The following is a 14,153-nucleotide window of genomic DNA, read 5'->3' as shown; positions in this document are numbered from 1 at the left end:
TGTTCCTTAAGGCCCGTTCCAACCCAAATCACTGTGATTTCTGTTAGTTTTATCACCTTTATTTTTTAAAAGAAAGAAAACAAACACTGTTAATCTCTAGAGTTAAGACATCTCTGTCACAACAAGCAAGCTGAACCCAGTGCTCCAGTCCCTTGCATAGATACCTGATGAAACAAGAAGCATTTACAGAGTTTCCTGTGTAAGTTAACAGGTTGCACTTGGAAGTTCATTAAAGAAACAAAGTATGTTAAGGGATTGGAATGGACCTTAAAGACCATCCCTGGCACGGACAGGGACACGTCCCACTAGACCAGGTTGTTTAAGGCCTTATCCAGCCTAGCCTTGACCACTGAGGATCCACAGCCTCTCTGGGAAACCTGTTCCAGCGTCTCACCACGCTCACTATAAAAATTTCCTTCTTCGTTCTTATGCAAATGAAAGTGAGCAGAAGACTTCAAAATAAGCTCGGCATGGCAGGTTTATCAGCAGGTCAATGTGCCGACAGAAACCCCAGAAGCCCAGAACGCGGCGGAGCTGCAGCGGTACTGTGATAACCCCTCCGGTTGTCCCCGGCACCCCGGGGCTGCCCGAGAGCTCCCTCCCGCTGCCCCGGCCGCGCACCTCGGTGACGATGGTGGAGCGATAGACATCGCGGCTGTACTCCCAGCCGTCCAGGCACGGCTCCTGCTCCAGCGCCTCCAGCTCCACATCGGAGCCGGGTCGCAGCCCCAGCGCCGAGAAGTTGGCGAGCGCGGCCAGGCGGTAGCGGCGGCAGCGGCTCGGCGCCTCCTGCCCGCCCCGCAGCTCCAGCGGGATGCTGGCGTTGCGCCACTCGCCGCTCAGGTTGGCCCCGCGGGGAACGACGCACCGGTGCTCGGGCGTGCCGGCCAGGAACACGATGGAGAGGCCGTTGAAGCCATTGGGAATAATGCTGGCGCTGAGCAGAAAGAAGACGAGGCGCTGGAAGCGTCCCCATTCGCCCAGGAAGGCGGTGGCCGCGTCGTAGTCGCGCATGGCGCGGCCGAGCTGCGGCGGCCGGCACCCGCGGCTCAGTGTGGCGCGGGCAGGAAGCGGCCGGCCCGAGCCGCCGCGGAGCCCAGCGCCATGGGCCGGCCTGGGGGTGGGGTTTGCAAGCGGAGGCCGCGCAGGTGGGGCCGGCCCGGCGGAGGCGGGCCCGCTGCGCTCCGCCCGGGGAGGCGGCGGGGGCTCGGCCGGGCCGGGCCGGGCCCGGTGCGGCTCTGCGGCGGCTGGGTTACACACGGGCTGCGGCAGGCGGCCCCGGAGCCTGCCCGCTCCGGCGGCTGCTCCCGGCCCCCGACGCGGGGCTCCGCTCCGGGCAAGCCGCGCCAAGGCCTGGAGCCGCTTTCCAGCTTCGCCCGGCCTAGGCCTGAGGGACAGGTCCCCTGCCCTTCGTGACTTGTGGTCGGGAACGGCCACTAATACAGGCGTCGGATCTCGTATTTCCTGCACAAAGAATTCAAAAACCAGGGTGGAGACGAGTTACAGGCAATGAGATTGGAAAGGACCTGGCAGATCGCGTCCGACCTATGACCGAACAGCTTCTTGTAATCCACATCGTGTCACAGAGTGCCAGGTCCAGTCTTTCCTTAAACACCTCCAGGGACAGTGATTCCACCACCTCCCTGGGCAGGGCATTCCCACCGAAGGATAACTGGGCTGCCTGCAGCCCCCAGGCCACACATATGAACCTGCCTGGGGTTCTTCGATAAAACCTTGTTCCAGGTCAGTACCATATGCAGGCCAGAAGTCTTCATGGATTGTTCTGCTCATCAAAGCAGGGCAGTTCCTGCAAGTTCAGGAGTTAAAAGGTTCTTCATTTCACTCTCTAGCACCTTCCCACAGCTGTCATTGTCCCTTCAGCATTCTCAGCTAAAGCTGTAAAAAAGCTTTCCTGACCCCTATTTTCCCAGGCAATGCATACTACATGCTTGGCATATAATAGAATTAGTAAATAATACTCTTATCTTAAGCCAAAAATCCCAGCTAGTGGCACTGGCAGATAGTTCAGAGTGCCAGAGATGTCAGTTCAAAAGCTGAATTGTATCACTGCAGAAATTTGGTCTTGCTCTTCATAAGGCTAATTTGCATTTTCAAGTGGCTTTTTATGGCTGATAATTTTTCACACCTCTAACCAATTGAAAAAAAAATGTGTACTTTTTTTACTTTTTTGGAACACTTTTATTTAAAATCTTTTATCCTGGGTTGGAATCACACAGCTGTGAAAAATCTCAAAGGTGTAAAATGAATGACATAATAGGAGTTAAAATACAAAATCATCCTTGAGCCTGAGTCAGCTTCCAGGGATTAGCACCTGAAAGGCAGAAAAAACTGTACCACACCATCATAATCTTTCTGTGTGGTGATAGAGCTTATTTTAGGATTTTTTTTTCCATGCCTGATCCACGCTAAATACATTTAACTATTTATTTATTTAAAATTCTTTGCACTAAGTGTTTAAGTTCAGGGACTTGCTCTTCAAATAGAATCCACACAGGAAGCAGGTTGAAACAATGTCAGTGCACATTTTTATTACAATGAAGACAGAGGGCAATGACTGACAATTACTACAGCTTCATATAAGCATTAGCAGATCCCGTAAGTCAGCTGATGATCAAAAGTGGCACAAGAGAGACCCCAGTGAAGGTGACACAGGTTACAGGTGAAGCACAGGGTGATGACCCCTGCATCAGTGAGTACAATCCAGCTGGGGCTTCCCTCATTTCCACTATGCTCAGACTTCATAAGGCCTTATAACAACATCACATAATTTTAAGGACATTCCACTCCTCTGAAAGATTATTAAATCTGCTGCTAAAAATACTAAAATGTGGCATTAGCTCAAGATCAATGGTTTAAGTAAGAAAAATGAGACTGGTTAAAATATGGTATTTTAAAAAACACTGTACCTTTTCTTATTTAAAAAAGGAAAAGCAGGTTTTAAGATACTGAAAGGTTCAAGAGTACAAAAATATTTACCTTTTAGAAACACCCAAGCCTACAATCATATAAAATAAGTCTCAAAATAACAATCTTCATAAAAATATGGCCATCTATATTTAACTCAAGTCCTCAAACCTGTCCTATGCTGATAAAAAGGCTTTCTTGAGAAATTTAGTTACATCTAAAGAGTACTCCTTTAGATTAATTCTGTAAAAATAAAAGTAAGATTAAATACTGCTGTTATTAGAGAAATTGATTGAGAAGGGATGAGAATATTAGGAGTCACAGAATACTGGTTCCCTCATGCCATGTTACATTTATGGCAAAAGCATAACTGCAGGAAATTAAAAATAATATTTCCACTCCCAAAAGCAGCTTGAGTTAATTGCACAAGTTCCTTGCATTTGTTATAAAGTTTCATATTTGTGCTTGAACTTCAGGGAGAGCCTCATTCTTGTGCCAAGAGACAGCACAAGACAACCTACCCTGAACTCATGCATTAGAGATGAGACACTGTGCTTTTGTTGGCCCTTATAGAAGGTGAATCAGGGCTAATTGTTATTTATAGAGGATAAAAATAAGTCTATCAGGTCTGATAGACTTTAAGTGACCAAGAAATCCACATACAGCCAATAAATACAAAAATAATAGAAATTACACTCTTCAAACAATGTAGTGTTCATAAAACAGTAGTAGCACAACTCTGAGCTCTACATTTGCCATCATCCAATCTAGTTTTGCTGAATTTAAAAAAACCCTGAAAAACCAAACATACATAATCTGTAGGACTGAAAAACAAATCACTGATTTTGTTGGTATTTGGGGTTGTTTTTTTTTCAACCCTGTGGTCCCAAATTAGTCCTTTTGAACTTTTAACAGCTGCAGGTGAACATATCCAGTAGAGAAAATCGATTTTGTGAGCATCAAATCACCTTTAAGTTTGTAAATTCCACAAAGGTTTCATGAAAGCTTTTGAAACTGCAGCAAGTGTTCTCTGAAGGTGCAGAACAAAGTGGTATATATTCAAAGGAGAAATTAAATACTTTGGGAAAAAGAAAAAACAACACCTCAAGAGACTGTAAAAACTGCTTATGCCTATATACCACAAAAAACCTGAAAGCTATAACTGCATGGCATGTTAGGACTGGATCATGGACTTGCTACAGCTTACTTTTCTGTTCAAAGCGGGTGTGACCCACCAGAAAGTCAGCAAATTATAGTCCTTACTCAGTGCTCAAGATTTTCTCCCCCAAAGACACTGAAGATTCACAAAGCTGAGGGGTTTGTGTGGGCTCAGGCTTTATGAAAAAGCAGCAGCTTTTGCAGGAACAGGGGGATCCCAAGTCCTGGGAAAAGCAGTGACATCTAAAGCCACTCTGATGCTATGTTTAAAACCCATATCCTTACAGGGAAGTCTATGTCTGCTCTGCTACAAACGAATTCTGACTTCGCTTAGTAATCTATGGGCTTTGGTCACAGGTTTCAAAGGAGGCCAGGATCTTTCTTTCAGGTGTTGAAAGGCAGACACCCAGCTCCCATTCCTCCACTCAACACACAAAGTGAGAAAAAACACCATTAGGTTTGCCTTTTTTTTTCTTTTTTTTCCTTTCAGTAGCTTTTATAGAGTACCTGAGTGCCTGGAGTCACTGCTGCATTGTTTTTAAGGCTCACTTCCACCTTACTCCTTGACTTGTGTTTAGCACAGACAGGCCCCCATTTCTCAACAGGGAAATTTGTCTGCCAACAAATGCCAGCAAACAGGACACTGAATTATAGACAAATAGTCCTACAGGAGTAGACAGCATCTGGTCAGTAAACTATGAAATTTGGGGACAGCAGCACAGGGGATAACAACTATGGTGCAGTTTTGTTGATTTTCCTCTGGCAGAAAATGCATTTTGAGATGATTTTGTTCTTCTTTCAGCCCCTCTGAGAGGTACATCTTCACAAAGGTGTTACCAGACTTTTAGGACTCTCCTTGGAACTTCTAATGCCAGTGGTTTGTTGCCCATTTCTGAAACTGAAAGCAAGTAAAAGACTGAGAATGTTTTCCAGGGTGTCATCAGACACTTCCCTCTCCTATAAGCACCACTACAATAACCAAGTTACACTGCTAATATAAACATTAGATAAAATATAATGTTCTGTACAGTGTGCCTTGCTGGATGGCAGCAGCAGTGCAGTAAACAACACTTGGAACTTGAACATCATTCAGCAATTATAATTCAGTTACTTCAGGCTGTTGATACAAGAAACCTCCAAGAGGAATCTTGTTTGACTCTAGGATTTCTAGCTACAGTTGATCAACTGCAAAGCTGAAAAGCCACAGGAAAGATTATGTAGGAAGTCCCTAACTGTGATAAAGAGCAACATGTCCTTTCTCAAGGAACCTGGCCGAGGAATTTTTCTTATTCTGAAAGCGTAATGACAGCTCCTTATACTGACCAGGAATCAGACACAGGGAATTCTAGCTTTTTCAAGCTATTATTGCTTACAGGGGCAAATCCTGTTCCAACATCAGTTCTCATTGAGCTGAATGATGGCTATGCAGCTGCTCTTTGGTTAATTCAGTTTCCCTCTGCTTCTTTAAGAATTTTTCTCACACTGTAGTGGATGTGCATAGATTTGAGTGGAAATGTTTTCTCAGGGTACCTTAAATAGCAATGTTGGTGGGACGAGAGAACTGTCATTACTTACAGCTAAATCATATAAAGCAGAGGAAAAGCTGTTCTGGCCTGCCTCTGGCTGCCCAGAAAGAGGCTAGAATGTTGAAATCCTGTGTTTAATTTAGAATAGTACCTAAAGAACTTACACTGGAAGAATGAAGAGTCTAATAATGCATATAATCCTACTAAACAAATAATTTAAAGGAGTAGTTTAAATAAAGAGTTAAGGAAAACAAATGATATAATAGGATGGAAAGTATCTAGAGATCAGAAGCAATAGCCTCAAGGTGCTATGAAGGTCAGCTTTCCTTTGCCAGCACACATCAGCTCTTGGGTTCAGATATTCTGGAGAAATTATATCATGTCATTGACTGTCAAATTAACAACCCAAAAGAAAACAATCTGAAGGGCACTTTGAAAGCTTTGAAGTTTTGCAGTGGACCTGAAGAAACATGTTTCCTGATTGTAAAAAGGGACTGTGCTCTGAATAGCTGTGAAGCACAGGATGAATGAAAGCTGCCTTACCATTTCACCTTCAGCATCTGCTCAAAGCTCTCAGGCAGTGGATTGCCATAGCTCTCTGGGAGAAACAGGGTAAGGATCCCAATCAGCACAGTCAGGCTTCCCATCAGGATGTATGGTAGGAACCTGTCATAGGCACCTGGCAGAACACAGAACATCCCAAGAGTAATTAATGTCCACAATTGACAAATCCACATGTAAAGTTGATATTCCAGACACTGCTGTAATGCATAATTAATTTGGGATAATTAGCTGAAAGATTCATCAATATCAAAGGTGAATCCAAAGCTGAATTACATCTATTACCTCCCAGCAGTCAAAAGAACTTTTCAATTTTAAAGCTTCAACATGTGCTCTTGGATGGCCACCTACCATAATTTCATGCCAACCCCAATATTTGTGTAGCAGCTAAATGTTTGGGTAGTTCTTTTGTTTGTTGGGTTTTTGGGGTTTTTTGGTGGGTTTTTTTTGTTTGTTTTTTGGGTTTTTTTTTGTTGGTTGGTTGAGGTTTTTCTTCTGTTTTCAACTGGGATAATCAACATCTTTGCAAGGCAATTGCTCTGTTGGAGCCTTCAGTAGCACACTGTTATCAAGAACCCAATCCTCTATTAAATAATACAGTATGAGGGAATAAAATTGCTTTTTTAAAAAAAAAAAGCAATGAAGCAGTCCTCACTGCCTGAGATCATGTATCCTGCTGGGCTGATGCAAAAGAAGGGAAGAGACAAAGTCAGCTGAACAGGTCAGTTACAGACTAACAGCTCATTAATGGGGAAATGCTTTAGTGCCTTCCTTACAGCAAAGGGAGGGAACATCAGGCTTTCTGAGGCTCTGACTGGGGTCTACTCAGAAAATTATTTTGGACTTGAGGGCAGCAGGCTCTGCCAGCAGCCTCAAGCTGGCACACAACTGTTTAGGCAGGATGCAAGATCCTCAAGTCAACATCAGCACAGTAATGAAAAGGTCTTTCAGAAAAGGGATTAGATAGGAGTTAAAATATTGAAGATAGAGAAACTACCAAACTGGACTTGACAGCTTTATTTTATAACTGGGATAGAGCAATATGCTTTGTAATGTATGGATTAAACTCAGATTAATGAGATGTCTCTGGGTATGTCTCACAGAGCTGAGGTTTTTGATCTGATCTCCTCTGTGGTTTTGAGCTGGATGAACTGCAACTCCTAATTTAGCTGTAGCAAATAGCAGCAGCTGACTAGTTTCTCCTAAAACCTCTTAAAGTTTAAGAAACTGTTTTGAGGTCTGGAACAAGATATTTTAAAGACTGAGCCCATTGATACCTGGGAGAAAAAAACCCCACAAACCCACAAAAAACAAACAGTAAAAATGTTATTTTGTCTACATTTCTCTCTTAGTGTTGTAATGGAGACTGAAAAGCTTAAGGAGAATCACAGTCCTGATGACCCTTTAACTTTACATTTTCACTGTACAAGTATGAAACCAAGACAAGGTATTTTCACTGTTTTGGTACAGCGTGTTCCAGTTACACTGGAATGCAGAAGTGATACAGATAGTCATCTCCTCTCCACTTTCCTGGCATGGAGAATCAGCACTAACCCCTCAGCAGTACACCAGCAATGTTTTGTCAGAGCCAGCTAAGTCATGCTCATGTTGTATCAAAGATCTCAGCAGGAAGCAGCACTCATTAGGGGCAGAGAGAGTTGACATAGGTCTAGTAATGGCAGAAGGAAATAAATCACATGTGAATTAAAAAAAGAGGAGATTGAGCCCCCCCCTCAGAGCAGTAGGTATTCACAGATACTTTCACCCTTAGTCCCCTAACCTCTCTTTCCTGTCTGCAACATGAGGAACATTTTTATGTATTAAACAAAAAAAGAAACCAAACCAAAACATATTTGTCAGTTAATAAATGCACAGCACTCAATGTGATGGCATTGAGTGTCAAAAAAAAGCCCATGAGAAAATTAATAATTCTGCTTACAGAAATACTGAGCAATAAGAAAAAGCAAAATGAATGAATACTGAGGTGACTGGCTTAGAAAATAAATTTAAAAAAAATTTAAAAAATCACTTCAAGTAAACACACTTCCATGCTACTTAAGTATGTTTTCTATGTGTTACTTTAGAGAGTGCAAATCCTGGGAATGTCTGGATTCCCACTGGTTTCTCTCCCGACATACCCACCTTGGGATGCACTGGTACAGTACATGCAATGGATTTCCTACTGCTACATTTCCTTACTTGCAAGATCACTCCTTGTCACACTCTCCTGGGAAACTAACGACATACTGAGATGTGATTATCATTTCAGCCACTCTGCCTGCACAGTTTATAAACATCATCCTTGTATTGGGCCAGCTCTAACCCACTTCATTCACTACATGAATGGTCCCTAAGGGAATGAAGTGCTTGATCCTTCCCTGAAGCCCAGGGAGCTCTATTTAATTCCTACCATGTGTGACAGTGAGCTCACACCCAAGCTGAGAGAAGGAACTGAAAAGACAACAAGTGAAGGGACTTAAAGCTGAGCCTGCACTGCAGAAGCTCAGACAACTCTGGGCAGTTGTGTAGTGCAAGGCATGAAAAATAATATCTCACCCAGGTAAACAAAGTAAGGAGCAATGATGCTGCCCAGCCTAGAGGCCGTGGAAGTCGCTCCGACTGCCATGTTTCGTACCAGTGTTGGGTAAAGCTCCACATTGTAGACATAAAGCATTGAAAATGCAGCTGTGATGCCAAACTTCCCAAGCATCACCAATCCAACAGAGAGGACATTAAGTTCTGGAGGAGAAAAAATAAAATAAACTGTTAATTACTTGTATTACTTCTACATCCAAAAGACTGTATTGCTGTACTTTTTCAAAAGGTCATGAGTTTGCTTTAGGTTTTTTTTAATTATACAAATTATAAATCCCATCGCTAGATGACTCCAAACTCCCCACTAAGAATAGTGTAGACGCTCAGGTTATTTTGTATATTTCAGATTTTGGTTGTCTTCAAGTAAAACAGCATTCATGAAATGGAACAAAACTCTGGATTACACAGCAATAAACTACAAGATTGAGCCCACCCCTTTTTCACAAAATCCTGTGGAGATTTACACACAGTGAAATCTGGATGAGATTTTTGTAGCCTAGAAGCACAACCAGATAAATCACAGTACACTTTCAGCTTTCATTTTAGAAGGTGGTTCCCCCTGAACTATATAAAGCTCAGTAATTTGACACAATAAATGAGAGTCAAGCGTGACTCAGCATATACAAATGCAAAAAAAAAAAAAGCTAAGGCTGGAAGGGACCATCATAAACTTGATCTCAAATACTTGATCCTGGTTTCCAGTAATTTTGAAGAATTATTACACAGTACCATAACATATTTTGAATGTTTCATATATTTAAGTCACATGTTTATTTTTGTACCTGCAGGAACCAGCTGAATGAAGAGGACAACACTTCCCCCTAAAAAAAAGGTGCCAGATAAGGAGTAGCGCCGTGGGAGGGAGCGGAGGAGAAGCCAGGCGATCACATAAGCTGGAACTTCAATAACAGCTGAGAGGAAACAGTTGACGTAGGCATTTCCGTGCCAGTCTGGAGTGCTGAGGGACAGCCCAAAGTAACCAACTGATGTAAAAAACCTGAGAAAAGCAATAAGACCAAATTATTCCAGAAAACAGCAGTTTTCAGTGTTGCCTCAGATGTTGTTACAAAAAATAGGATATTGCAAAACACTGCCACAGGCATTGTGGCTTAAAAAAGTCTCGGTGGTAACCCCCTCTTTCTAATTCTGTTATTCCATCAGTGATCATATCCACAGCAGCTTGAAGACACCTCAGATTTCTCTGTCCTTCCTGCATACACTACACCAAGTAAAAGGCTTTGTGGAAGTTGTTCACTAAGGCTTTTCACTGCAATGGACTCAATGACACATGAAACTCCTGCAAGCTTCCCAAGCCAACTGCATTCCTACTTGTAGCTAGTGGCAGGATCTCCCACCCTCAGTAGTTCCATTATACTTTATTTAATCTTCACAGAGAGCTGGATGTTCAGGTTTCAGATCTCAGGAGTGCCTTACCAAATGTGCTAGCCAGTTCCTTTCTGCAGGGGGGAATATGGACAGAAAAGAGTTCTGGTTTGTCTATATGGCATTATTGGGTCCTCATTTCTTGTGGCTGCCCAGGCAGAGACCAGGATCTCACTGAGATGGACACAGTACAGAAACAGAACAAAAATGCTGGCCATGAGTCTGGCTCTCATTATGTTACTGAGTTGTTGCCTTTGCTTCAAGAAGAACATTTCTCTTCAAAGAGAGATTACAGAGATGGGGAGCATTTAAAAAAAAATTTAAAAAAAAGCAACGTACTTAAAAATACACAAGTTGTTACATATAGTTTTCTAAATATTTAACTTCTATCTCCATATTCTTGTGTATTCATGCACTGTGGGTGTGAGGACATTGAGGGCCATGTACCGGCCAAGGACCACTGGAGCTGGGCTCAAAGGCTCAGACTTAGTATCTAAACCTGTGGCATGGCCCTCAAATCAGAAACTGTTCTATTGCCTGGGTACTTTAGGAATACACATTTCCTTACCACAAAAGTAATGACATAATAGTAATAGTTGCAATGTTTCGGGTTCGAAATAGGTCCAGAAGGATAGCCTTCTGCTGCTGCTGAGGCTTCGAATCCTGCATCTGAAGGAAAAAGGAAAACAAAACCAAAAAAATTCCCACACACCTAAGAGCATAATAACCTTTGCTACCCACAATCCAGGCAGTTACGATGTTATGACTATCAGGGGATAACTGGTCAGCCCAAGGGCTACTTCTGCACCAGAGAGCACAGTCCTTAGGTGGAGCTTGTCCCTGCACCCAGCTGTACTCAGGAGAGTTTTCACTGCACCACGATGAGTAATTAGAAAGGAGTATCAGCTGACCAGACAGATGAGTTAACGTTTCCTTAGGGATCTCACACAGTGCTTCCAGAAGTACCAGAGGCATCTTTCTGTCCATTCTCTGCACTGCCTCCTTTCAACTCTTAAACCTTCATAAGTGATGTGAATTGAATGTAGGAAATCCCCCTGGTTTGCTGCCTGCCAGCATCCTGACAGGGAGAGGAACAGATGAGAAAGCTTGGGGAGGTGGCCAGGGCACACCATACAAGCATCCACCACCTCAGACTGGAGATGGAGAGTCTAGTTTGAGGCTTGAAGCAGGAATCTTCTGGGTGGCATTAGGGTGCCTTTCTGCCTGCACACTTTGCCCTTGCTAGGTCAAAGCCAGAACTTATGGCCAGGCTTCCCCCAGGCCCGAAGAACAAACAACCCTACTTCTCCCTACAGGACTATCCAGGAGTAGATGGATCTATCCCTTTCCTAGGAACAGATGATGGTTTCCAAGGAGTGTCTTTCCATTAATGTTTGAAAAATACTTCCAACATGAGACTTAGCTTGCAGACATCATCCTCAGGCTTTTTTTGGACAGATACTTTGGCACACAAAATTTCCACAAAGCAGGTGTCTCCTTGTTTTGAGAAAATATGCAAGAATGATTAAATGCTGCAATCCAAAAAAGTCATTCCCAGTTTGAAAGACATCTGAGGCCTGGCTGTGAAGTTAAGGAAGTGCTTTTCCATGGTTGATGTAGAATGAGCTTCCCATAACTGGAACATCCACTTCAAGTTACACTAAAACTTCCATTTGGGAAAGAGATCTTCAGCCAAAATATGTGTGTCATAGTCAAGTGATGGATCCTACCCAGGGGAGGGGTAACTTGCAACATCCTTGTCCTGCAGTCACTGCAGAGGAGCACATGGTGCTTTACATTCTGCTCTATCAGGAGACACAAAACACAGGTGGCAGTATAAGGCAACAGAGGGAGAGCCAACCTACAGACACAGGGACATTGCTGGTGCAAGGCTGGAAGATCCTTGCACAAGAAAAATGTGCCTCTTTGTGAGGAGTTCCAGTGAGGGCAGAGCCAGGAGAGGGGGAGATGAGCACAGGAACCAGCCATTCCATTGTGTCTATGATGCTCCCTGGCTTGCTGGGCTGCCAGGTTTGCACTAGACTTTCTTCTTTTTAATCAATCAATATGAAATACAGAAAAAACACTGTTTTGAAGGAGAACTTGATGTTCTTCACTGTCTTCACTCATATCATGGTTTTCAAGTCCCCTTGTAGCACTCAGGTGCTTTGACTGCTTTGTGCAACCTGAAGAGTCCCTCAGGCTCCATGCAAACCCAGCTCATGTGGGTGCTTATTTAGGGTCCCACACACAGCCCCCCTGCAAAAGGCTGTTGCTAAACCGAAATGGGCACAAACACATTTTCCTTGGGTCTTTGCAGTGCCCAAAGGATGAAGCAATCTGGGTCACCCTTGCGTTGAAAACCACAATAAACCACTGTTGAGGAAGAGAATTTTACTGTGAAAAGCAAACAAAACCTCCCTCTGAGGTTCTCACTTTGATCTCACTAACCCAACACTTACCACAGGCCAACAGTCACTGCCAGCTGCTGCTGTAAACCAGTTCTTTGCTGGCATTCCCAACAAGTCAACCAGCCAAATGGGTAAGTGCCAGCAAGGTAAAGTACCAGATGTATGGAACATACCTCTGGAGTATCAAAAAGCACAGTTGGAGCTGGAATGCCATTTAGTTTTGCAGCCTTTTGGATAATAGCTTCTGCCTCCTTATATCTTCCCTGGGAGATCAGCCACCGAGGAGACTCAGGAATGATCCTGTAATAAGTTTCAGAATAAATGACAATGTTTTCCCAAAAGTAACATGTTATAAATAACATATTTATTGTGCCTATGAGTCACACTCAGATCTCACAGATTGCTTGCAGCAAGAGACAGCCAGCACAGAAGCATGTGGGCAATGTAATTCAAATATATGGGGCCATATTCTCATGCTAAAGTAGATGCTTTATCCTCAGTGGCTGTTTTTAAAGGAATAATTGATGTCCACCAGATGTCACCAGATAGACAGAAAGGATAGGGGTAGCTTAGCTAGTGTTAATCAAAAATATTCTTAGGAAACTGCACACAATATGGAAATGGTTTAAATACACACAGCATGTATTTAAAGGTTCTGTGTCATAGGAATCTTATATACAAACCTCACCATGTTACCACAGCTCTGAAGCAGATTCTTCCAGGCAGAGGGCAGGGGCAGTGTCCCCTTGCAGAGTTGATGGCATTTTCTAATTAATTACAGGCACATGTTGAATGAATTAACACCAAACACAGGATAGAAAACTTTAACTTTCCATAACGAAATCCTTTGGTCTTAACAGATGCTATCTTACTCCCTTAAGCCAGCAGCACTTTTTCCTCTCCTTGGAAAAAAGCAGGTCAGACACTCCTTTTCTGATGAGCCCTAAAGACTGCCTCAAAACCAGGTCAATAATTGCAATCATCAGATGATTTATATCTGATAATTAATAATTAATGAGACTTTCTGTAAAATGAGCTGCTTCCACTGCTCTTCTTACTGGGAAAGCTGAGGGTCTTGAGACTGCAGAGATAATGCAGAGAACCTTCTAGAGGATTTGGAAGGGAAATTAGTAAAACAGCAAGAATGGTACAGAGCAGAGGGATGTGCATGTCAGGTGGCCTGTGGAAGCAGTGGGTCCACATGCCAAAATGCCAGTTAACACCAACCTGCCTTAACAGAGCTTTGCCAGTGCACCTTGATCCCCATCTGCCCCACACAGGCCCCAGATAAAGTGCCATCAGAAGAAGTTTTTGGCATTTTTATGTGTAAGCATTTAAAAGGCCTGGGAATTCCCAGCCCATAGATTTCAAAGCAGCACTCTGAAGCCATGCCTTGGGGACATATTTCTCACAGTGACTGTTTCATAGCAGACATCTGAGGGTCTCCCACCCAAAACCAGCCTCCCCAGGGAACAGCTGCTTGGTGCAGAGGGAAATGCTGCTGTGATGAAGGAATTTGAAACACTTCAAATGAAATAAGCAAACTGACCTTTAAACAGAATCAGACTGTCTTTAAAATCCAATGACAGCAGAG

At 43.3% G+C, this 14,153-nt stretch overlaps 2 protein-coding genes and 1 long non-coding RNA gene across 16 annotated transcripts in view; 1 reads left to right on the top strand and 2 right to left on the bottom strand.

Annotated features, from left to right (window-relative positions):
* LOC111935617 (organic cation/carnitine transporter 2-like) overlaps positions 1-1,207 on the bottom strand; it is a 26,550-nt gene extending 25,343 nt beyond the window's left edge. The window contains exon 1 of one of the 3 annotated variants that reach the window (XM_023936090.2): positions 622-1,207. In XM_023936090.2, the coding sequence (XP_023791858.1) occupies positions 622-1,014 (393 nt within the window). In that variant the 5' untranslated portion in view covers positions 1,015-1,207. The remainder of the gene's footprint in view (positions 1-621) is intronic. The other 2 variants (XM_023936089.2, XM_086851944.1) reach the window with 2 other exon arrangements.
* Positions 1,191-12,901, top strand: LOC147650376 (uncharacterized). Its single transcript, XR_015276769.1, has 2 exons — positions 1,191-1,743; positions 9,554-12,901. It is a non-coding gene; the product is annotated as an uncharacterized LOC147650376 (long non-coding RNA).
* LOC111935619 (solute carrier family 22 member 4-like) overlaps positions 2,524-14,153 on the bottom strand; it is a 23,851-nt gene continuing 12,221 nt past the window's right edge. For 10 of the 12 annotated variants that reach the window (XM_086851947.1, XM_086851951.1, XM_086851954.1 and 7 more), the window contains 6 exons: positions 12,733-12,859; positions 10,717-10,817; positions 9,548-9,762; positions 8,727-8,909; positions 6,153-6,288; positions 2,524-4,981 (listed from right to left, as the gene is read on the bottom strand). In XM_086851947.1, coding sequence (XP_086708073.1) covers positions 4,906-4,981; positions 6,153-6,288; positions 8,727-8,909; positions 9,548-9,762; positions 10,717-10,817; positions 12,733-12,859 — 838 coding nt within the window. In that variant the 3' untranslated portion in view covers positions 2,524-4,905. Of the gene's footprint in view, positions 4,982-6,152; positions 6,289-8,726; positions 8,910-9,547; positions 9,763-10,716; positions 10,818-12,732; positions 12,860-13,247; positions 13,327-14,153 lie in introns of all 12 variants that reach the window. The other 2 variants (XM_086851950.1, XM_086851946.1) reach the window with 1 other exon arrangement.

This window comes from Cyanistes caeruleus, chromosome 15 (assembly GCF_971803275.1).
Source record: "Cyanistes caeruleus chromosome 15, bCyaCae1.hap1.1, whole genome shotgun sequence".
Classification (NCBI taxonomy): Eukaryota; Metazoa; Chordata; class Aves; order Passeriformes; family Paridae; genus Cyanistes; species Cyanistes caeruleus.
Note: the sequence above shows the minus strand (reverse complement) of the source record. Positions and strands in the feature narration are given on the sequence as shown.